The sequence below is a fragment of the Patiria miniata genome, unplaced genomic scaffold, assembly GCF_015706575.1.
Source record: "Patiria miniata isolate m_02_andy unplaced genomic scaffold, ASM1570657v1 HiC_scaffold_14, whole genome shotgun sequence".
Taxonomy (NCBI): domain Eukaryota; kingdom Metazoa; phylum Echinodermata; class Asteroidea; order Valvatida; family Asterinidae; genus Patiria; species Patiria miniata.
The window spans coordinates 5181087-5199438 of NW_024037052.1; the positions used below are offsets into that span (position 1 = coordinate 5181087).

The window sequence follows — 18352 nt, forward strand, 5'->3', positions numbered from 1 at the left end:
TTCTCGATTCCGAACGAAACACCAGAAAAACTTTCAGTGCCGCAATGTATATGTACATGTATTATGATGCACGCCGCAATGCCGGTGCCCCCCGCAGCGCGGCAAGTCTCTCCCTTGAATTGCGTCATACCCCTCGCGAAGTTTTATGTTAATGAAGCTTCCCTTTGTGGGGCGGAGTAGTTTGACCAAACATGTTCACAAATTATTTTCCCCCATTTATCCCAGAAAATAAACACCGCCATACACAAAATATTGTTAAGAACATCATCCTTTATTGATTTAAGCAAAAAAAATGCAATCAAAATTTTATTTCATGTTCCCTTTAATAATTTTCATTGTTGTAAATTGTTTTCAAATATATGTAATCTTCGAAATTAGTCAGTTTTGCCACATTAACGTGACTGATCTTCAAATGTACAGTACTTTGGTAACAGTGTTTTATCAAACTTGATTTTCGGTTAAATCTTTGGAAACTCTAATGTATTCATATATTGGAAGTGTTTAGAAGTTTAGAACTTGAAGAAATCACTTGAACATGATTGCATGGCAGGATTGGCACTCACGTGTTTCAGCGTTGTAGTAATCAAGACCTAATATACAGGCATTAGATTTTTCAGATATTTGTCTGAAATCAGACTTTTTGAATCTGAGAGAAAGACATTATCAGTGCTATAGACAGAAATGCATCTTTCAGACCTTTTATCAACTTTCAGACTTTTTAAAAATATTTACAATCTCATCCCTGCTAATATAACGATAATGCTTATGTGGCAAATTCCCTCCATAGGCTGTTCTTATGAAGGGGACCAGTTATACAATGGCCAATCGTTTCATCAGGACATGTGTACAATCTGCACCTGCCTTCTGGGTAGCGTCGTCTGCTCTGCCGTCGAGTGTCCTGAGCTGACTTGTCAGAATCAGGCCACTCCTGAAGATGAATGCTGCCCTCGCTGCACTGGGGAGGGCGGATGCGTCTACGAGGATATGGCGTTTAATAGTGGTGATTTCTTTACTCCAATGGCTAACCCATGCCTTAGATGCTCCTGTTTGGTGAGTGCATAACATTCACTTCATTAACCCTCCTATGCAAACAGGAATTCCCAGCTTACATAAAGCAAGATTGACTGGCTGGGACTGTTTAAGTAACTTGATATAGCTATGCTTTGACTCTGGGTGAGTGATAAAACAGCTGTGACCACAACTTGCCTGCTTTGTCTGTTGACCCAGTTTGACTAGTCACAGTGCTTGCTTGACATATGATCTGACTGCTGGTGACTAGCCTATGTTAAAAGTATAGCAGGGGAAGTGGAAGTGAATTTTGACTGTCTGTGACTGTTTAAATAGCACGAGGGTTAATAGCAACATTAATGAGTTGTTGGAAGTGTCCATTCGAGGATAGACCTTTTCTCACAGAGCCTGTGAAAAAACCCTGGCTTTTTCAGAAAATAAGAGATATTTTGATTATGTTGTAGTAGTGGCATACACTGAAGAATATTGATTAACAAAGAATGTAAAATTTCATTTAATTTCATTTCATTTATTATTCATTATGACACAACATGAAAAACAATCAAAAGAAATTTACGTATACAACAATTTGCAATCAAATAAAAACACATAAGATTTAAATATAAAATATTACCCCCATGATACAACAGACACACTGTCCTTAAAAACATCTTCTAAATCTTGAATTAAAGAGATGAGATGCATTTGGCAAAAATGACCTTCTAAAATGCTGTTGGTGACTTTTGCCGGTTTTAAGTCGTATGTGAGCTGTGATCAGGATTTCTGGAAGTTAAATTGTTTTCATTGAAAAATGGAACTAAAAGTTTGAGATGATAACATGTTTTATTTAGTTTTTGACATTAGACAGAAAGTCTATGAGACAGAATTTTCCACATTTGAATGTAACTTAAAGGCCAATGATATCCCTAACTCCCTAGGGAGTGTTCAAAATCGTATTACAATTGGAGGATTCAGGACTGTTGGGGATAGCTATAAATTCAAAAACATAACCAAGTTGCTGATAATTTGTATAGAGTATTTTTACTCTAAGTAACCCCGAACCCATTTCTCACTCACAAAGATCACTTATTTTATCCTTCTTCTATGGCTCATGACATGATGTAAAACAATCTCTTGTCTGTTGCTTTACAGGACAGCAAAGTGCGTTGTAATCCCATTGCATGTACCCAGCCTCCGTGTGATAACCCAATCCTACTGCTTGGAGCCTGCTGCCCGGAATGTACCGACAGTAAGTATTGTATTTCACTCAGTCAGAATTTGTAAAAGTTTTTGTCTTTGATTGGACTTTTCATTTCTTACTTAGAACAGCAATGATCCAAAACTCTATTGATAGTAATCACATAGTTTTCTCCCTGACCTCTCTTTGACCTTGGTTTGACCTCAATAGAATGCATCTACAATGCTCGCCAGTATAACAACCTGGAGCGTTGGATCTCAGATGACCAGTGTCAGCAGTGTACATGCCAGGAGCGTGTAGTCAGCTGTCGGGACTTGCAACCGTGCATCGCTAACTGTCAGCATGGCTATACACCCACAGGACAGTGCTGCCCTCAGTGTACAGGTATGGCAGTGTGCTCACAAGTCCTGTCAAGTTCATAACAAGTTCTTCGGTTTCAAGACAAGTCACAAGCCATTCATATGAACTGTGACAAAATCATTCCTTCGTTATTGTTCTTCAACTGTGGACTGGACTTGTGAAAGGACATGTGATTGACTTGTGATTGACTTGTGATTGACTTGTGATTGACTTGTGATGGACTTGTGATTGACTTGTGATTGACTTGTGATTGACTTGTGATGGACTTGTGATGGACTTGTGGTTGACTTGTGATGGACTTGTGATGGACTTGTGATGGACTTGTGATTGAGTTGTGATGGACTTGTGATTGACTTGTGATGGACTTGTGATGGACTCGTGATGGACTTGGGATTGACTTGGGATTGACTTGTGAGTGACTTGTGAGTGACATCTGATGGACTTGTGACCGAACTGTGATTGACTTGTGATTGACTTGTGATGGACTTGACCATAACACTTTCCTCAAATTTTCTGAATTGGTGACGCCTTCAATAGCCACTGTATCTCTACCTACTGTTCAATGATTATAATTCAGTCTGAAATATCTACTTATGTATTTCCTGACAAAAAAAACCCATTGAGGAAAGCCTTTTTAGGGGGTGGCATGCCACTCCGAACTCCCTTGATCCACGTTTGACTTTGGGTTTTAGCTTTGCATGCCCTCGATCAACAACCTGCTAGATTGGTGTGAGTAGGCCTAACCAAGCTATGAAGACAAAAGATCGCAGCCTTCAGGACAGGATGAAGGCTTTAGTTGGTTTTGAAATTTTACAGAGATATTCTGCACGGGGATTTTAAAAAAATTATTCCAGTACTTGATATGCAGTGACGATAACATGTTAATGCCAGTTCATATTCTACTGGAATGCAAACACAAAAGCAAATTTGTTACTTAACATTGACATTAAAGTTGGGCACATGTCAACTGCTACAAGTTTGGCTGCGAATGCTATTCATCTTCAAAATCTCTTTGCATTTGCATTCAAGTAAAGCACATCTGAAACTATTGCAGTATGTCTTAATCAACTGAACAGATTGCTTTTATGATGAGCGGCGTCGACCCAATGGTGAGATCTTTACCAGTGAAGATCAGTGCAGTCGCTGCCTCTGCTCGTTTGGAACAGTCACGTGCGAGAAATTGCCCTGCGAGCCGTTGCCATGCCAACTCAGTGAGGTCATCCCTGGGGAGTGCTGTCCCGTTTGCAGAGGTGGGTGTTTTAAAGTTTGTATTTAACCCTGAAAGAGGAGATGCATTATCTTACAGGCAGAGGGGGTGGATTCCACCATACCCAGAGATGATATTTTTCTGATTTTTTCAAATTTCATTCCAAAATTCTGATGTTTCTGACGATCTTTGACCACAAATTGTGATATAAAAAAAAAAGTTTCAACGAATTTAATGAAAATGGCAAATCTGTATTATATTGCAAGCACAATTTTAATCTCTTCTACCAGTCGTCAGTGCACAGCTTGTATGGTAGAAGCACATGAGCAAGCTCTGATTGAAGCAGTTTACAGCTGGAAATAAGTTTAAGCATTAACCTATGAAATTATCTGAAACAATGCACAGAGCTTCAAGGCTGGACATTTGCACGTGGAGATTGACTGCAGTAAAATCCACATATTGCATTATTTTCGGGGGTTTAAGATTTATTTGTACAAAATGCAATGCTTTAAAAATCACGATGACAATCTTGGGGATGGCAAACAGGGCATTAAAGATACATTTAAGTTGCTGTGGTTGGAACAAAAAGACGATAATGCTGATTTCTTTCCCTGTGTACGTTAGCGTGGTAGCTTGGCCTTGGTGAACTTCGACTATTTTCCTTGACTTTCTCGAGTAAGAAGTAAACTTCTTTGTTGTCAAGCTTTAAATTCTGTCGGTAACTATAACCTAAAGTCAGTTTTCTAATTTCTTGGAAACAATTAACACATTTCACATCATAAAAAATTTGGTTTGGTTCTAAAAAAATTAAAATGGAGGTGGTGTCCGGAAATTAGGCACAAAGTTGTTTGTACATATGTACATGTACATATACATGTACATATGTACAATTGTAACTGCGGTGCGGCCTAGATTTCAAACATGCTTTTTTTGTTCGAAGCTCCAGCCGACCCGATAAAATGGGTGGTTAAAAAAACCCCGATAAAATGGGTGGTTAAAAAACAAATCGAAAATCTCCTGGCATGCATAACAACCTCTTGAAAGTGAGTTAAGAGTTTGTGTTCTTGTGTTGTCTTGCAGGTTGTATTGATGATCTAGGGGAGCGACATGATCACCAGTCACTGTGGACGCCGGTCCTTAACGTCTGCCAGGAATGCTTGTGTCTAGAGGGCCAGATTACATGTGAAACCATCCAGTGTCAGACGCAGTGTTCTCATGCTATTATCAGACCGGAGTACTGCTGTCCTATTTGTAACGGTAAAGGAAAACTCTGTTTATTGTCTTTTGTGTCGCCTAAACGAAGTTTGGGAAACACTAACTAGTCCTAAATTTTGTATGTCCATAGACCCGTACACACCAGAGGTACTTTGTGGTGGTACTCAAACAAAGGGAACGGTACCCCACAAGTGAAATCTTTAGTAAAACGGGTACCCGACAGTGAAATCGTTAGAAAAAGGGATAAAAGGACAACAATGCTCCTACCCTGGAATGTCCGTATGACCGTGGCCCCATATGTATGTTAAAGTTTTGAAAAAAATTGTATTACTTCTACAAGCTTTCATGGATTTTGATGAAACTTGGATGTAGTGACCCTTGGGTGGGAAGACACATTTCTTCATCAGATTACTGAGGTCAAAGGTTATGTAGGGGTCATTAGAGGTCATTGTTCAAATATGCTTCAAATGTTTCTTTGTCTGCAGAATTTCATGGATTTTTTATGTAACTTGGATGGGATGATCTTTGGGTGGGGTTTCATCACAAGTCTTCCGAAATTGGAGGTCAGGGGTCATGGAGGGGTCATTTGAGGTCGGTTAAAACTGTACCAAGTTTGACTTTTTTAAGAACACAAAACATATAGGGATTTACCTCGGGAAAAAGGTGATACATGCAGTCTGCGGACCACTTGTATGATTTTGATGTCATTGTGTTGATTGTGTGGTTTCAGAGGGCTGTTTGCTGAAAAAGTTGGTTCAAAAATGTGCAAATTAAGGAATAGTTAGCTGAGATTATCAAAACAAAAGGGATCATGTGTCATATTTCAGCTAACCTATTTTGACAAGGCAGAAATGTTCTCTTCAATATAGGGTTTTGCCCTTGACCGATGTATTATTATACACACTGTATACTCATTGTTGGTCTGAGTGATTTTCAGAAAAATAAATCACAAACTACTCAGGTTGGTATTTCAACCCACGACCTCCTGCTTACTAGTGCAGTCATCTTGTTATCTGTTCCTAAACTTTTTGTGCTCCTGTGAAATCAGTAAAAACAATAGTAAATGCCATTTTTGAATCGGGCATATTTTGCCATTTAACCAGTTCACGCCGGAGGACGTGTATACACGCAAAAGTTTTCCAAAAAGTCAGATCGGATGAAAAACCTTGCAACAACCAAGGCTGGAAAATCTCTGTCAGCGAATTACAGCCACCAACCAAGGCCAGAAATATGACTCTGCAGCCCCAGGGTGATGGCTTCGACCCGCCAGGCATTGCGGTTAAATGAATATTAAACCCGTGCCTCAATCCGTTCTTGTAAAAATAAACCCGGCATGAACTGGTTAAGAAGGACTGTGACAATCCGTAACAACTGCCAAATTGCCCATTTAGATCGATCTAATCTTGTTTTCAATGTGAACATATTTTCTCAAAAATCAAAAATTCATCATTCACATTGTACATATGTAACCATACTGACTTCTAAAATAGTTGAATAATAGTAAATGTCTAGACAAATTGAAGTACGGTAACTACAAATATTGAAGTCACTGTGGAATTCTTGAACCATCCTCTTTTTGTTGTTGATCAGGTTGCTTCTATGAAGGCCAGGAATACAGTAACGGTGACCTGATTGCAACCTCTGACCCCTGTCGTCAGTGTGCCTGTGACATGGGGTCAGTCTCTTGTAGCTACACTGCCTGTGATCCAGTCAGCTGCCCGCGTCCCTTCACTCCTCCTGGCCAATGCTGTGCTGTCTGTCAGGGTAAGTCTCAAACTTGTCAAACATTCTGTGGACTCTAATTGGGAATTTTGTTCTCGAATGGGCAGTCTTGACAAACACCAGGCCTTACTGTATGTGAATTAGAACCAAGCATTCGGACTCCGTGTATGAACAATAGATAGGGAGGATTTTGAGAGCACCAGTGGGACGGACACACCACATGCACACGCAGGTTTGCACGTGTAAGGCCAAGACAAATTTTATTTTGAATGTGCCCCTAAGCAAACCCATATTGTCTTGATGTAACTGCCAGGATAGTGCCCAGCTTATGGCGGCAGTGTTCAAGAATCCCTCCCAGTGGTTCCCCTCACAGTTACTAATGTAATCATTGAGGAGGTGCAGGAAGTGCATACCCATCATCTTTGAGTAAACTTTCATCCTTGATTCTGATTCAAGACAATAACAGTGTGTTTTATTCTATACAACACAGTCTTTATTGCACAGTGCTCTAATGCCGGCCTCAGGTCGACCTGAGATTTGCTTGCGCCACGACGGAACCATTGGCATCAAGCAGAAAAGTAATGCTCTGGTCACAGAACTGAGAAATTGTGTGATTCTTGTAGAACAAGCGGCTTCTCGACACAAAATAATTGCAACCTACTCATGTCACCCACGACGCGACAACGATCCTGCGGCATACACATGACCTTGCTACTTCTTCAAAATGGCAGTGTGCCTGTTGATGTCGGTCAAACGATTCACGGGCATGTCTGTTCATTGGACCCTTTTTGCTGCACACTGATTGGCTTCACAATGAAATAAGATGATCCGGATGTGCGCACGACGTCTTAAGTTCACACAGGTTGAGTGCGATTGATTCTCACCTGTCAGGAACACGTTCCGTTGCAGCGCAGAGTTTGGATTTTTCTACTCTTGAGACAGTTGATTTTTTTTATCGCCAACTGATGCTGATCGTCTTAATATTTTCGCAGTTACACAAGGTTGCAAAAATCGGCAGCTTATATTCCCTGATGGTCATATCCTTAAAAGTCATTCGCCAACTGATATGTGTTGTCGCGAGACATTGAGGATGTTATGTTTGTTAATACTCTTTCAGATTGTGAGTTTGAGGGTCAGATGTATGAGAATGGCCAGGAGTTCTTTTCCACCGTGGATCCTTGCCAACGCTGTAATTGTCAGGTCAGTGACTTCTGAAGTGTCATCGTTAACTTTTTTTATGCCTAATCCAAGTTATTAAAAAACAAACGGCCAACTCACAGAACATTTGTAACTTGGATTTAAATTGTATTAATAAATACCTTGGAGAGTTGATTGGTCCAGACCCGATCACGTGGGGGTGATATAAAGACCGGCTTCAAGAACAAGCGAATAAATGGCCCCTGAACTAGCATTGATCGAGCATTATGTAAGCCAAATGATTGGCCAAATTTACAACAGTCTTACGGTATTTAGTAACAATGCAGCGGTACACATTCATTCATTCATTCATTCATTCTTTATTATTTTTACCACATCTCATTTCATTATGTGACAAGGCATAAATACATACATGTAGTTTTGGGTATTATAAAGTTCGAGCTTGTTTTACAAAATATATATATACACTTTGGGCGCATTATTTTCTAATTGGAGATGGCGGAAGGGGATCCCCAAAAAGCAGAGCTTGTCGAGTAGAGATCCCCTTTAACATGGATTAATATAAACATTTAATGAAAAACAAATGAAAAACAATTGAACGTATAAATTTTAAATTGTACATAACACACGGAAAAACAATATTGCTGATCAGAAAAAAAAAGAAATACAGAGTAGTAATACAGAGTAGTAACCCAGTAAGCAGATTAATCTGAGCTATTATAATTTGATAGTAAATTCGATTTAAGTTTAGATTTAAATAATGGAAGGCTACGAATGCCCTGGAGTGATTTATGTAAGGACTTCCAGTACTTGGGGCCTTCATGCCTAAATGTCTTTTTATAAACAGTTGTTCTTGCAAATGAAAAGTGAAATTCTCTACGTTGACGGGTAAAATGGTGATGTATAGTTTTGTTTCTACAGAACATTTGTGCAATGGGATTTGGAAGTAAATTATTATTCAAACGATGCATGAAGGCTCCAAGCTGAAGTGAATAAATGTCATTGACCTTGAGTGTTTTATGTTTACAGAAGAGAGGATTTGAATGCTCAAGTCTGTCGACAGAATTAATAACTCTCAATGCCCGTTTTTGTAGGTTAAGAATTCTATTCACATAACTAGCTGCACAATTCCCCCATGCTAGGATACCATAGTTCAAATAAGGCAAAATCAATGTATTATACAGCATGAACAGTATTTCCTGTGGGAAAAAGGCTTTGAGCTTACTAATGACACCTATATTTCTAGAGATAATAGCACAAATGTTGTTAACTTGAATTTTCCAAGAGAGAGTAGGATCAATATATAATCCCAAAAATTTTACACAATCAGAATAGGGCAATTTTATGTTATCGATATATATATCAGGTAAATGGGACCATGTTTTAGCGGAAAATAGCATGCAGGTTGTTTTCTTGATATTAAGGGATAATTTGTTAGCTTTAAACCATTCAGAAATTTTAAGTAATTCTTGGTTAACTAAATCAGCAAGTACATCAATGTTGTTATGACTAAGAAATAAATTACTGTCATCAGCAAACATAATGAAGGAAAACAGATCTGATGATTTGTCAAAATCATTAATATAAATAGAGAACAGTAAAGGTCCAAGTATTGATCCTTGAGGAACTCCATGGGATATTTGTTTAAGAGAGGACTGGTGACTCTCTAAGGACACAAATTGTTGACGATTAGAAAGGTAATTCTTAAACCGCTCCAGAGGAATGCCTCCAATCCCATAATAGTTAAGCTTTGTTAAAAGAATGTCATGATTAATGGTGTCAAAGGCCTTAGAGAGGTCTAAGAAAATTCCAAGCGTACTTTTAGATGAATCAAGGTTGGTTGTGATTTTGTCTACTAGCTTAATGATGGCATGTGTTGTTGAATAAGTTTCTCGGAATCCGAATTGACTGTCAGATATAATATTATACTCATTTAAATATTTAGTGGTACGATTGTAAATAATTCGCTCAAGGAATTTTGAGAAGGTGGTTAATACTGATATCGGCCTATAGTTGTTTACTGATTTTGCGTCACCTTTCTTGAAAATTGGAGTAACTCTGGCAACTTTCATTTTTTCAGGAAATATTCCTGTCGAAATTGACAAATTCATAACAAGAGTTAAAGGTTGGGATATTGACAAAATAATTTCCTTTATAAGTGAACTAGTTATTAGGTCATAGCCTGCACTTTTTTTCTTTGGCAATTTATGTACAATATCGATGACTTCTTGTTCAGTTACTGGGGCAAAGAATATGGAGTTCGGATGGGGACTAGATAAATAATCAGAATAATTTTTAGTACTGGTTGGAATCTTACCACAAAGTGTTTGACCAATTGAAGTAAAATAGCTATTAAACTGATCGGCTATATGGTGCGGACTATCAATAATTTCGCCATCAACGTCTATGCTATTAATTTTGGATTGCGATTTGTTATTAATTACATTGTTGATTACTTGCCATGTATTCCGGATATTATTTCTATGTTGTTTAAACTGCTCAGCGTAGTACTTCCGTTTGGAATTACGGAGGACGTTAGTTAAAATGTTTTTGTAGCGCACATATTTTGTTCGATTAGAATCATTAGGATGCGACGTATATCTATGGTATAGCTTGTTTTTGTGATAGATTGATTTGCATAAACTAACAGTAACCCACAGGGATTTAGGAGTTGATTTTCGTGATGCAGGCTTACTTTTTGTCATGGGAATATTTTTATCAATAAGTAAATTTAAAGTATCCATAAAATTGTTAAAAGCAATGTTTGCATCGGAGGCAGAGGCGACATTTGTCCAGTCACAGGAATTCAAGTTACTATTAAGACTAGCTATGTTTTCTCGTGTGTGCTTTCGAGTACAATTTGGCCTGGGATTGGAACGATCCCAGATTGGAAGCGCTCAACCACCCTCGTACTAGACTTATGCACGCGTACGCAACGCAGTTGCTATGTTTGGCTGCATGCTTGTAAGTAAGTTTTCAAACGACATGTTTGCACTGCAGTGCTGAGGATGTTTACAATTTATTTTCTGTAAACACTTTGCCCACGGACATATTTACTTTAGCTAAACTGAGCATCTTTGTAATTCTGGACACATTCTCGACTTTGGCTCTGTCCATTAACAGCGGTCACCCCCAATCCCGGTCATAATCACGCAGTGAAGACCTGATCCTCACACTGTTTAATATTCCCTTATTCAACTTACACATTTTCATCAAAGCGTGAAAACTTGACTTGATGTCACAAATCTGATTTGTGTTCACCTTTTTTTGCCAAGTATATTGCCTCAAATATATAAGAGTCTGGCCCAATGCATGTACCTGATTAACAGAAAATATTACTTATTATATAACCGACATACAGATCCTCACATCACGTGGCATTCGTTTTTGCTCCCATTCATGCCGTGGCTCAAAAAGTACTATCCGCCCATGGGGGATGGGAAATACTATTCAACAGTTAGGATCATGACGCGGTATTTGTGTGCAAATGCATGCTGGTGTGCGCGTTCAGCATTGCGCGTAGCGCGTATTGTTCCAAAGAGCCAGCGCTATAGCGTTGGGTTCAAACATGTTCGTGAAGGGGTGGTTTGGAAGAGAGAAATACATGTTCCTCCAGTTTTGTATTGAAAAAAAGTTCAAATATATCAAATGACAAGGATCTATATGTCAGTTATATAAAACAAATATTGAGTGGCTTTAAATTGTGAAATGGGAGGAATATTATCGCTCGGTGAAATCTGGACTTTTCCAGTTCACTCGGCTTCGCCTCGTGAAATGAAATAGTCCAGATTTTACCTTGCGATAATATTCCTCCCATTCCACGCTGAGCCACTCAATAATTGTAAACTATATTTCATGAAAATTAGCAGTGAACCAGTCACAATCACTATACATTACAATACATTTTGGCTGGTTACCAATTTTTGTTACGTAAATAAATTTGGAGCTTGGGAAATGTTCCAAGATATAATCTCCTGGTGTGGTCAATTTTTGCTGACTGTATTGTTTTACAGAGAGGAGAGGTGGTATGTCAGAGTATAGCATCCACATGCAGTACTCCATGTAGCCACCCAAGCAGGGTAGCTGATCAGTGCTGCCCTGTCTGTGATGACTGTGAGTATGATAGGAGAGTCATACCCAACGGTAGACGGTTCAGACATCCACAGGATCAATGCCAAGTCTGTACCTGCACGGTAAGCACCAAACTCAATAATCATTTTGCTATGGGACTTCTTCACAATCAAAGATCCTACCATGGAGAGGCTATTTTTTTGCAGTACATTATGGGAACACAGTCAACAAATAAATGTCAAACAGTATTTATTTGAGCAAAGACGTGACAACTTTTTTTGCATTTTGTGGACACTTATGACTTTTAGTTGCATTCCCCATGCTCTTCAACAAACTGGATTTTTTTCTATTGATAAATTTTCAATTTGTATATTTTATTCCAACCCCAAAACTCATTTCCCCCCGTTTTATTAGACTTCTGCAACCCTCTGGGGAAAAAAAAAGTTGTTTTGTCATGGGCACAAAATATCTGCCTTGCGAGCAGACTGGCTCCCGGTCTGTATGTTTTATTGATACTGACTGTGGGGCAGGAACCAGCCTAACCCTGCAAGAATGGAATTATTGTCTGGTAGCCACTAATTTGAAATTGTACAGTAATAATTCAGTATTAAACTGAACACGGGCTGTTTTTTTTTTGGTCGATGTCTCATTCAAAATTGACGAAGGCTTGTATTGCTAGAAAAATAGCAATGTAGAAAAGGAATCTATTTTTCAGGATGAAACTTGAAATAGTACGTGGCACACAACTTTAATTTGAAATTTCTTGTGTGAATAAAAGTGAGTTTATTCATGAGGCTTCCGAATGCCTTTGTGTTTGTGTGATATCACAGGTGACAGAGAGAACTCATTAGCTATATATGAGGATGTTGACTAAATTTGAAAAGTGGTCTCTCCCAGGCAAATGCGTGGTGTTTCACTATACTGTGAATTGCTCCTCTCGTCAATATAGTGAAAGAGTTATGACTAAAACATCTGAATATAGAGTTATATTTAAAAACTAGAGAGCATACTCGGCATATGCGCACGTGTCAACATTGATGCCCAGCGGCCATTCTTTAGGTGGGCAGCTTTTCATTTCTTTTTCAATATAGCTCTTTGCACGTACGCGCTGAAAGTGGGCACATCCAGGTTTTTTTTACAATCGTGCCTCTGCAGCTTTTGCCCACCTAAAAAATGGCCGCTGCCAAGTTAAAAAAAAAACCACTCTATTTTAACAAAACGATTGACTTGTTATCCCTGATTATTAATGATTTTTCTACCAAATAACTGTCGGGACTGTTCCTTCAACCCCTCAACAAATGTTTCTGTCATCTCCCTGAAATATATACATTTTTACATTCAACAGTACTTTATTTGACACAAAATATAAACACACAACTCAACATGATCAACTGGTCAGAATCCTGAGATTGTTTGTTATTTCCACAGGATGGTTCGGTGTATTGCGAGCCGGAGCCTTGTAACCCAGTGTCATGTCGCAATCCCGTCCTGCCCCCCGGCCAATGTTGCTTCCAGTGTGAGACCTGCACAGCGAGAGACGGCCGGGAGTACGAGGACGGAGCACAATGGACTAGCTCTGAAGACAGGTGCTATACATGCACGTGCAGGGTAAGTCTACTGGTCCACGGCACAGTTGTCTTGATTTACTAGGTTTACAACTCACCCAGAATGTTGTTCAATTTTTTTTGGAGTTAACTCTGAGAATCTGGAATGCTGCATGTTATGGAAACCATGATGGCTGTGTGACCATTTTTATTTTACAAAATGCTTTGGATTCAAAGAAAGTTATATTGAGGTTTAAATTTTCCATTTTTAACTTGTTGGTACTTGAAGTTTGTTTGTCCATTATATACTAAGGAATTTATTAGAATTCTGTTGCGTGAAAACTACGTTTTGTTATAAACGTTGAATCAGGATACAACCAATTCAGAATCATTCAGTTTTATATACACATTTAAATCAAAATTGTAATTATTCTAGAACATGTTCTTTTGATAATTTACTTAACTTGTATTACAGACATTATGATTGCATTCGCATGCAGTATGTAGAGGTGTACCGACTTGTTCATTTAGCCTGCTGACTGAAACTCACAGAGTGCAGCAACTTAATCACCTTTTTTTCATTTTTTTTCCTCTTATAAATTTGTTTTAAATTTTATTCCCTGAAAAAAAAACAATATTTAATATGGCATACCTGTGCGTGTGTATGGTGTAAATCGAGGACACACACGTGCAACATCATTGATAAATTGAGGACAGGAACCAAATCGAGGACGACCTTGATAAGAAAAAAAAAGTTAGAGTCTAAACAAAGGAAGAGGGAAGAGGAACAATAGAAAAATCCTTGATTTACACCATAAACAAACGTGTCTGGATATGCATGTGTGTAGTGTTTGTTTGTTTGTTTATTTTTTTGTTGCTTTTCTTTTGCCTGAGAAGAAAAAGATTGTTGCATGATTGCTGTCGTTGTGCCCTGCGTACTCTTTTCATTTTACCCGCAAATTTGTCCTAAACCAACCATTTCCACAATGGTAAAATGCATTAAAGGTATGTAGGATCATACATCTTGGGCTTTTTTTTAAGCAATAAAATTGTTGAAAATCTTAAGTTGGGTGCATAACAACTAACCTGTTCTCAATCAGCCAGTTTCTATATGTGACGTCGATGTTCCAATGGATGGATAGTCCTCGCAATGTTTAACCAATATCCTCCAACTTTAAAATAAGTGTACCAGGAGTGTGCTTTTTTAAAAGCACCCTCAATTAATATCTGAAAGACATCATTTCACAGAGTATATATGTATATGTACCAGCCTACTTATAATGATAATATAATAATAAAAGTGGTTATTTATAAAGCACACATCCACCAGGACTGCTGCTCAAGGCGCTACATCATTATTACCCCTGCTCATTGGGCCCATGAAACATTCCAAATGCCATCTCAGCTCCCTGGGAGGTATACAGCTTGATGCAGCCATTTCGGCGCAAAGCAGCTAAAATCAACCACACCAACCATCTCTGCCCTCACAGGTACCCATTTACTCCTGGGTGGAGAGAAGCTGGGTGAAGAGAAGGGTTTTTTTCCATTGAATCAATAGGTTCATTTCTGTATACAATGTACCGAAATTTGCAAATGCAAATGATCCTATACGTGCCTTTCATGCAGTAGATTTAACAATTGTCGACTGCTGTTATGTGGGATATGACGTTTTGAACACCATCAGGGCGCACAGCACCCTCGGCAAAGCTATGCGCCCCGATGGTGTTTGAAAAGTCATATCCCACATCACAGCAGTCAACAATTGTTTTGTTATACCTCTGTCTTGGATTCCTTGGATTTTGATGTAAAAATCACGAAAACAAACAGCAGTAAACACAGAATCATGACAATCGAACGGCATTGCATATGCATGTCACCGGCTCTAAACAGCTGATCGCCTGCTAGTTGGCTGCTCCCACTCATATGTGAAAGCATTGGTGAAAATAGCGCTGGTACCAACGATAAAAGCGTTTCACATCATACGTACCGTACGTACAAAGTCATAGCACACTTTCACGTACGTGATATCCCACTATGACTTTGGGAGTGTGCTATGATTTTTATAAACCTAACACGTGATCGTTCTAGGCCAATGAAAATACAGTATTCAAGACGGAGGAATAACAATCTAGGGTGGCATGGGTAGCGCATTGCGTAAAGCACTCGCCTCTCACCGGTGTGGCCCGGGTTGGATTCCCAGCTTGGGTCATGTATGAGTAGAGTTGTTCGTAGAATATATTTTGTGCCAAGAGGGGTTCTTCTCTGGGTTCTCCGGTTTTCCTCCCCGACGCAAAATTAACACTATCAATCTGGCTGTGCTCCGTGGTCATACATGGGTCGTATGGCGGCTGCCGAAGGCGTCTATACACACCTTCGGCTCGAGCACGTTGTAGCCGTGTCCTTCACAATTCAGCTTCTGCTGCTAGTAAGGACGATTAGCCACCCCCCCCCCCAAAAATTGTTTATTCATTTATTTTATATAATTCATCAGAAACACTCATTGCCTTTGTGACATTTCTGACAAAGTTCAACTTTTTGTAAGTGATATCATGAACATTCCATGTAAAGAGCAATAAAATATCAACTTTTAACATACAAATAAACACAGCATGGAATTCTTTTTAGCAAATATACAGTTTACAGAATTGCTTTGCTGTTGTTCCATTTTGTTGCTTGTATCTTGTGTTTATTTTGCTTGATGATGCCTACCTGCATAGGACAGGCAAATCAGCTGTGAACGCTCGGCTTGCCCAGAGCTTGAATGCAGTAACCCAGGCCGAGCACAGGATGCATGCTGCCCTGAATGTCAGGACTGTGAGTATGACAGACGCTACTTCCGCAATGGCCAGGAGTTTCTCAACCCACTCAATCAGTGTGAACAGTGTCAGTGTCTGGTAAGTGCATGAGTAATTGAACACCTTGTTCGCACTGGACTAAACTAGGGAAAGTTTACTTGGATGATGGTAACTTTAAATGGCATAAGTCTTACTGCAGTTAACAGGACGGATTTACTAGGGAAATCGTAAGGGATCTTTCCAAATTGCACATATATTGAAATTTGTGTAAACAACATCCAGTTATAATCTCTTCTGTTAGCGAATAGGTCTCTCTCAAATGATGTAATTTTCTACAGATCAGCCATATACATCGGCATTTTGAGTGCTAACTTGCATAACAGGCATCGCATGCGTCGTATTTCGAACATTTTCAACACTGTGCAATGCGTGCTTGATTGCGTAAAATACGCAGTTGCAGTTCTCCTACAGAGATGGCCGTCTTTGAGAGAGACCTATAGTGTACTGGAAATAACACTAATGAAATGTCCACCAATATCAATCAATTTTGCCATAAATATCTGTCATGGTTTTAGTCCCTCTAAATACATTGCATACATTCGATGTCATGTCCAAAACGTCATCAATGAACAAGGGAGGCAGTTCAATTACTGTAAACTTTGTTTACAGTAATTATTATGTGACACTTCACATTGGTGGCCATACAATACTAGTACAATGTAAAATTAATTGTCATTTGAAAAAGACAAAAAATATGCAAAGCAGTGGAAAACCTGGTTACAAATTAGTAACAGTTAAGAAAAATTATTCATAGCATAGGTCATATGCATGCAAATTGTGCTTACATAGTTTGATCTTACAAATTGTTAACACATTTGTATTATGCTTTTTGAACTTAGCCCATAATTGAATGATTTCAGCATGATATTCTTTTGTGTATGAATATGTCTTTTGACATTGCCTGAATGCCTGTATGTTATTGTCTGTAGGACAAAATTAAACATATCAGGCTTTGCATGGTGAACTTCTGTAGTCTTGTTGATTGTTATGCCTAGTAATGAATCAGTTTTGAGATACAGCAGTTTGTAAATAGAAATCAGGTTTTTTTGGATGTGATCATTCGGGCCCCGAAACTAAGAACAACCACTCATTTGTGTTTCAGTGAGAATACTGTGTATTAATTCCCAAAGTGAATGAGTTCAGCACTGTACTTTTAATCATATTTGGTACATTTGTTGGGAGACGTGCATTTATTTTAAAATTTATATCTTTGTCCGAACTCTGTATCATTATCATTAGATAATGGCAGGCTTTCAAGTATTCCTACATTTCCTACTTATTCCTAGTTTTTTTTACCTTGCTCCTACTTTTCCTACTTTTTTCTTGAAACTCATACTTTTTCCCGCTATTTTGTCCCCAACTCTGAAAAATGAAATCTTGTTGAATACTTTTCATGACAGTGTTACACACTGTCATATGTCAATCCCACAATGAAGGGCTTGGGTGCAGGACACTGCAACTGTACTTCCAAGATCTTAACATTTGAGCATGGAGCACAAGTGTTGTGAGTACAGAAAATGCCATATGAGGCTTATGATGCTGTGGACATGGGTGAGCATCAATGAAAACTACTCCTAAAAGCCTGCAAACATCCTACTAATATCCTGATTTTGTCCTCCAAAGTTCTACTTTTCCTGCTTTTTTTCACCTGGGTCTGCTTGAAAGCCTGTAATGGGCAATTCCAGTATTTTGAAAGGAAGTGTAATGTCCGTGACTGAGCCAATGAACCATGATATCTAATTAATGATTCGGAAAAATGATCCAAAACTCATAGTCAGCAATCTCCTTGACCATTAGATGATGGATGTATAAGATTTGAAAAAAAATACATACTCAGCTTCATTCACTAGGTTCTGAAAAGCTCTGTCATGGACGTTGGAATTGCCCCAAAGTGCAATAAAGTGTTGACACACAATTAATGCAGGACTTGTATCATAAGAAAATTCCGACAGTTTTGGAAGGGAGATAATTTCTATGGGTATTAATGAATACTGAACTGCAATTATATTGGCTC

The 18352-nt window shown here is 38.7% G+C and overlaps 1 protein-coding gene across 2 annotated transcripts in view; it reads left to right on the top strand.

The window, feature by feature from the left end:
• LOC119721939 (kielin/chordin-like protein) overlaps positions 1 to 18352 on the top strand; it is a 137557-nt gene that overhangs the window by 38382 nt on the left and 80823 nt on the right. For both annotated transcript variants that reach the window (XM_038191895.1, XM_038191896.1), the window contains 10 exons: positions 788 to 1050; positions 2161 to 2257; positions 2417 to 2590; positions 3643 to 3816; positions 4854 to 5030; positions 6579 to 6752; positions 7828 to 7910; positions 11882 to 12061; positions 13368 to 13547; positions 16201 to 16377. In XM_038191895.1, coding sequence (XP_038047823.1) covers positions 788 to 1050; positions 2161 to 2257; positions 2417 to 2590; positions 3643 to 3816; positions 4854 to 5030; positions 6579 to 6752; positions 7828 to 7910; positions 11882 to 12061; positions 13368 to 13547; positions 16201 to 16377 — 1679 coding nt within the window. The remainder of the gene's footprint in view (positions 1 to 787; positions 1051 to 2160; positions 2258 to 2416; positions 2591 to 3642; positions 3817 to 4853; positions 5031 to 6578; positions 6753 to 7827; positions 7911 to 11881; positions 12062 to 13367; positions 13548 to 16200; positions 16378 to 18352) is intronic.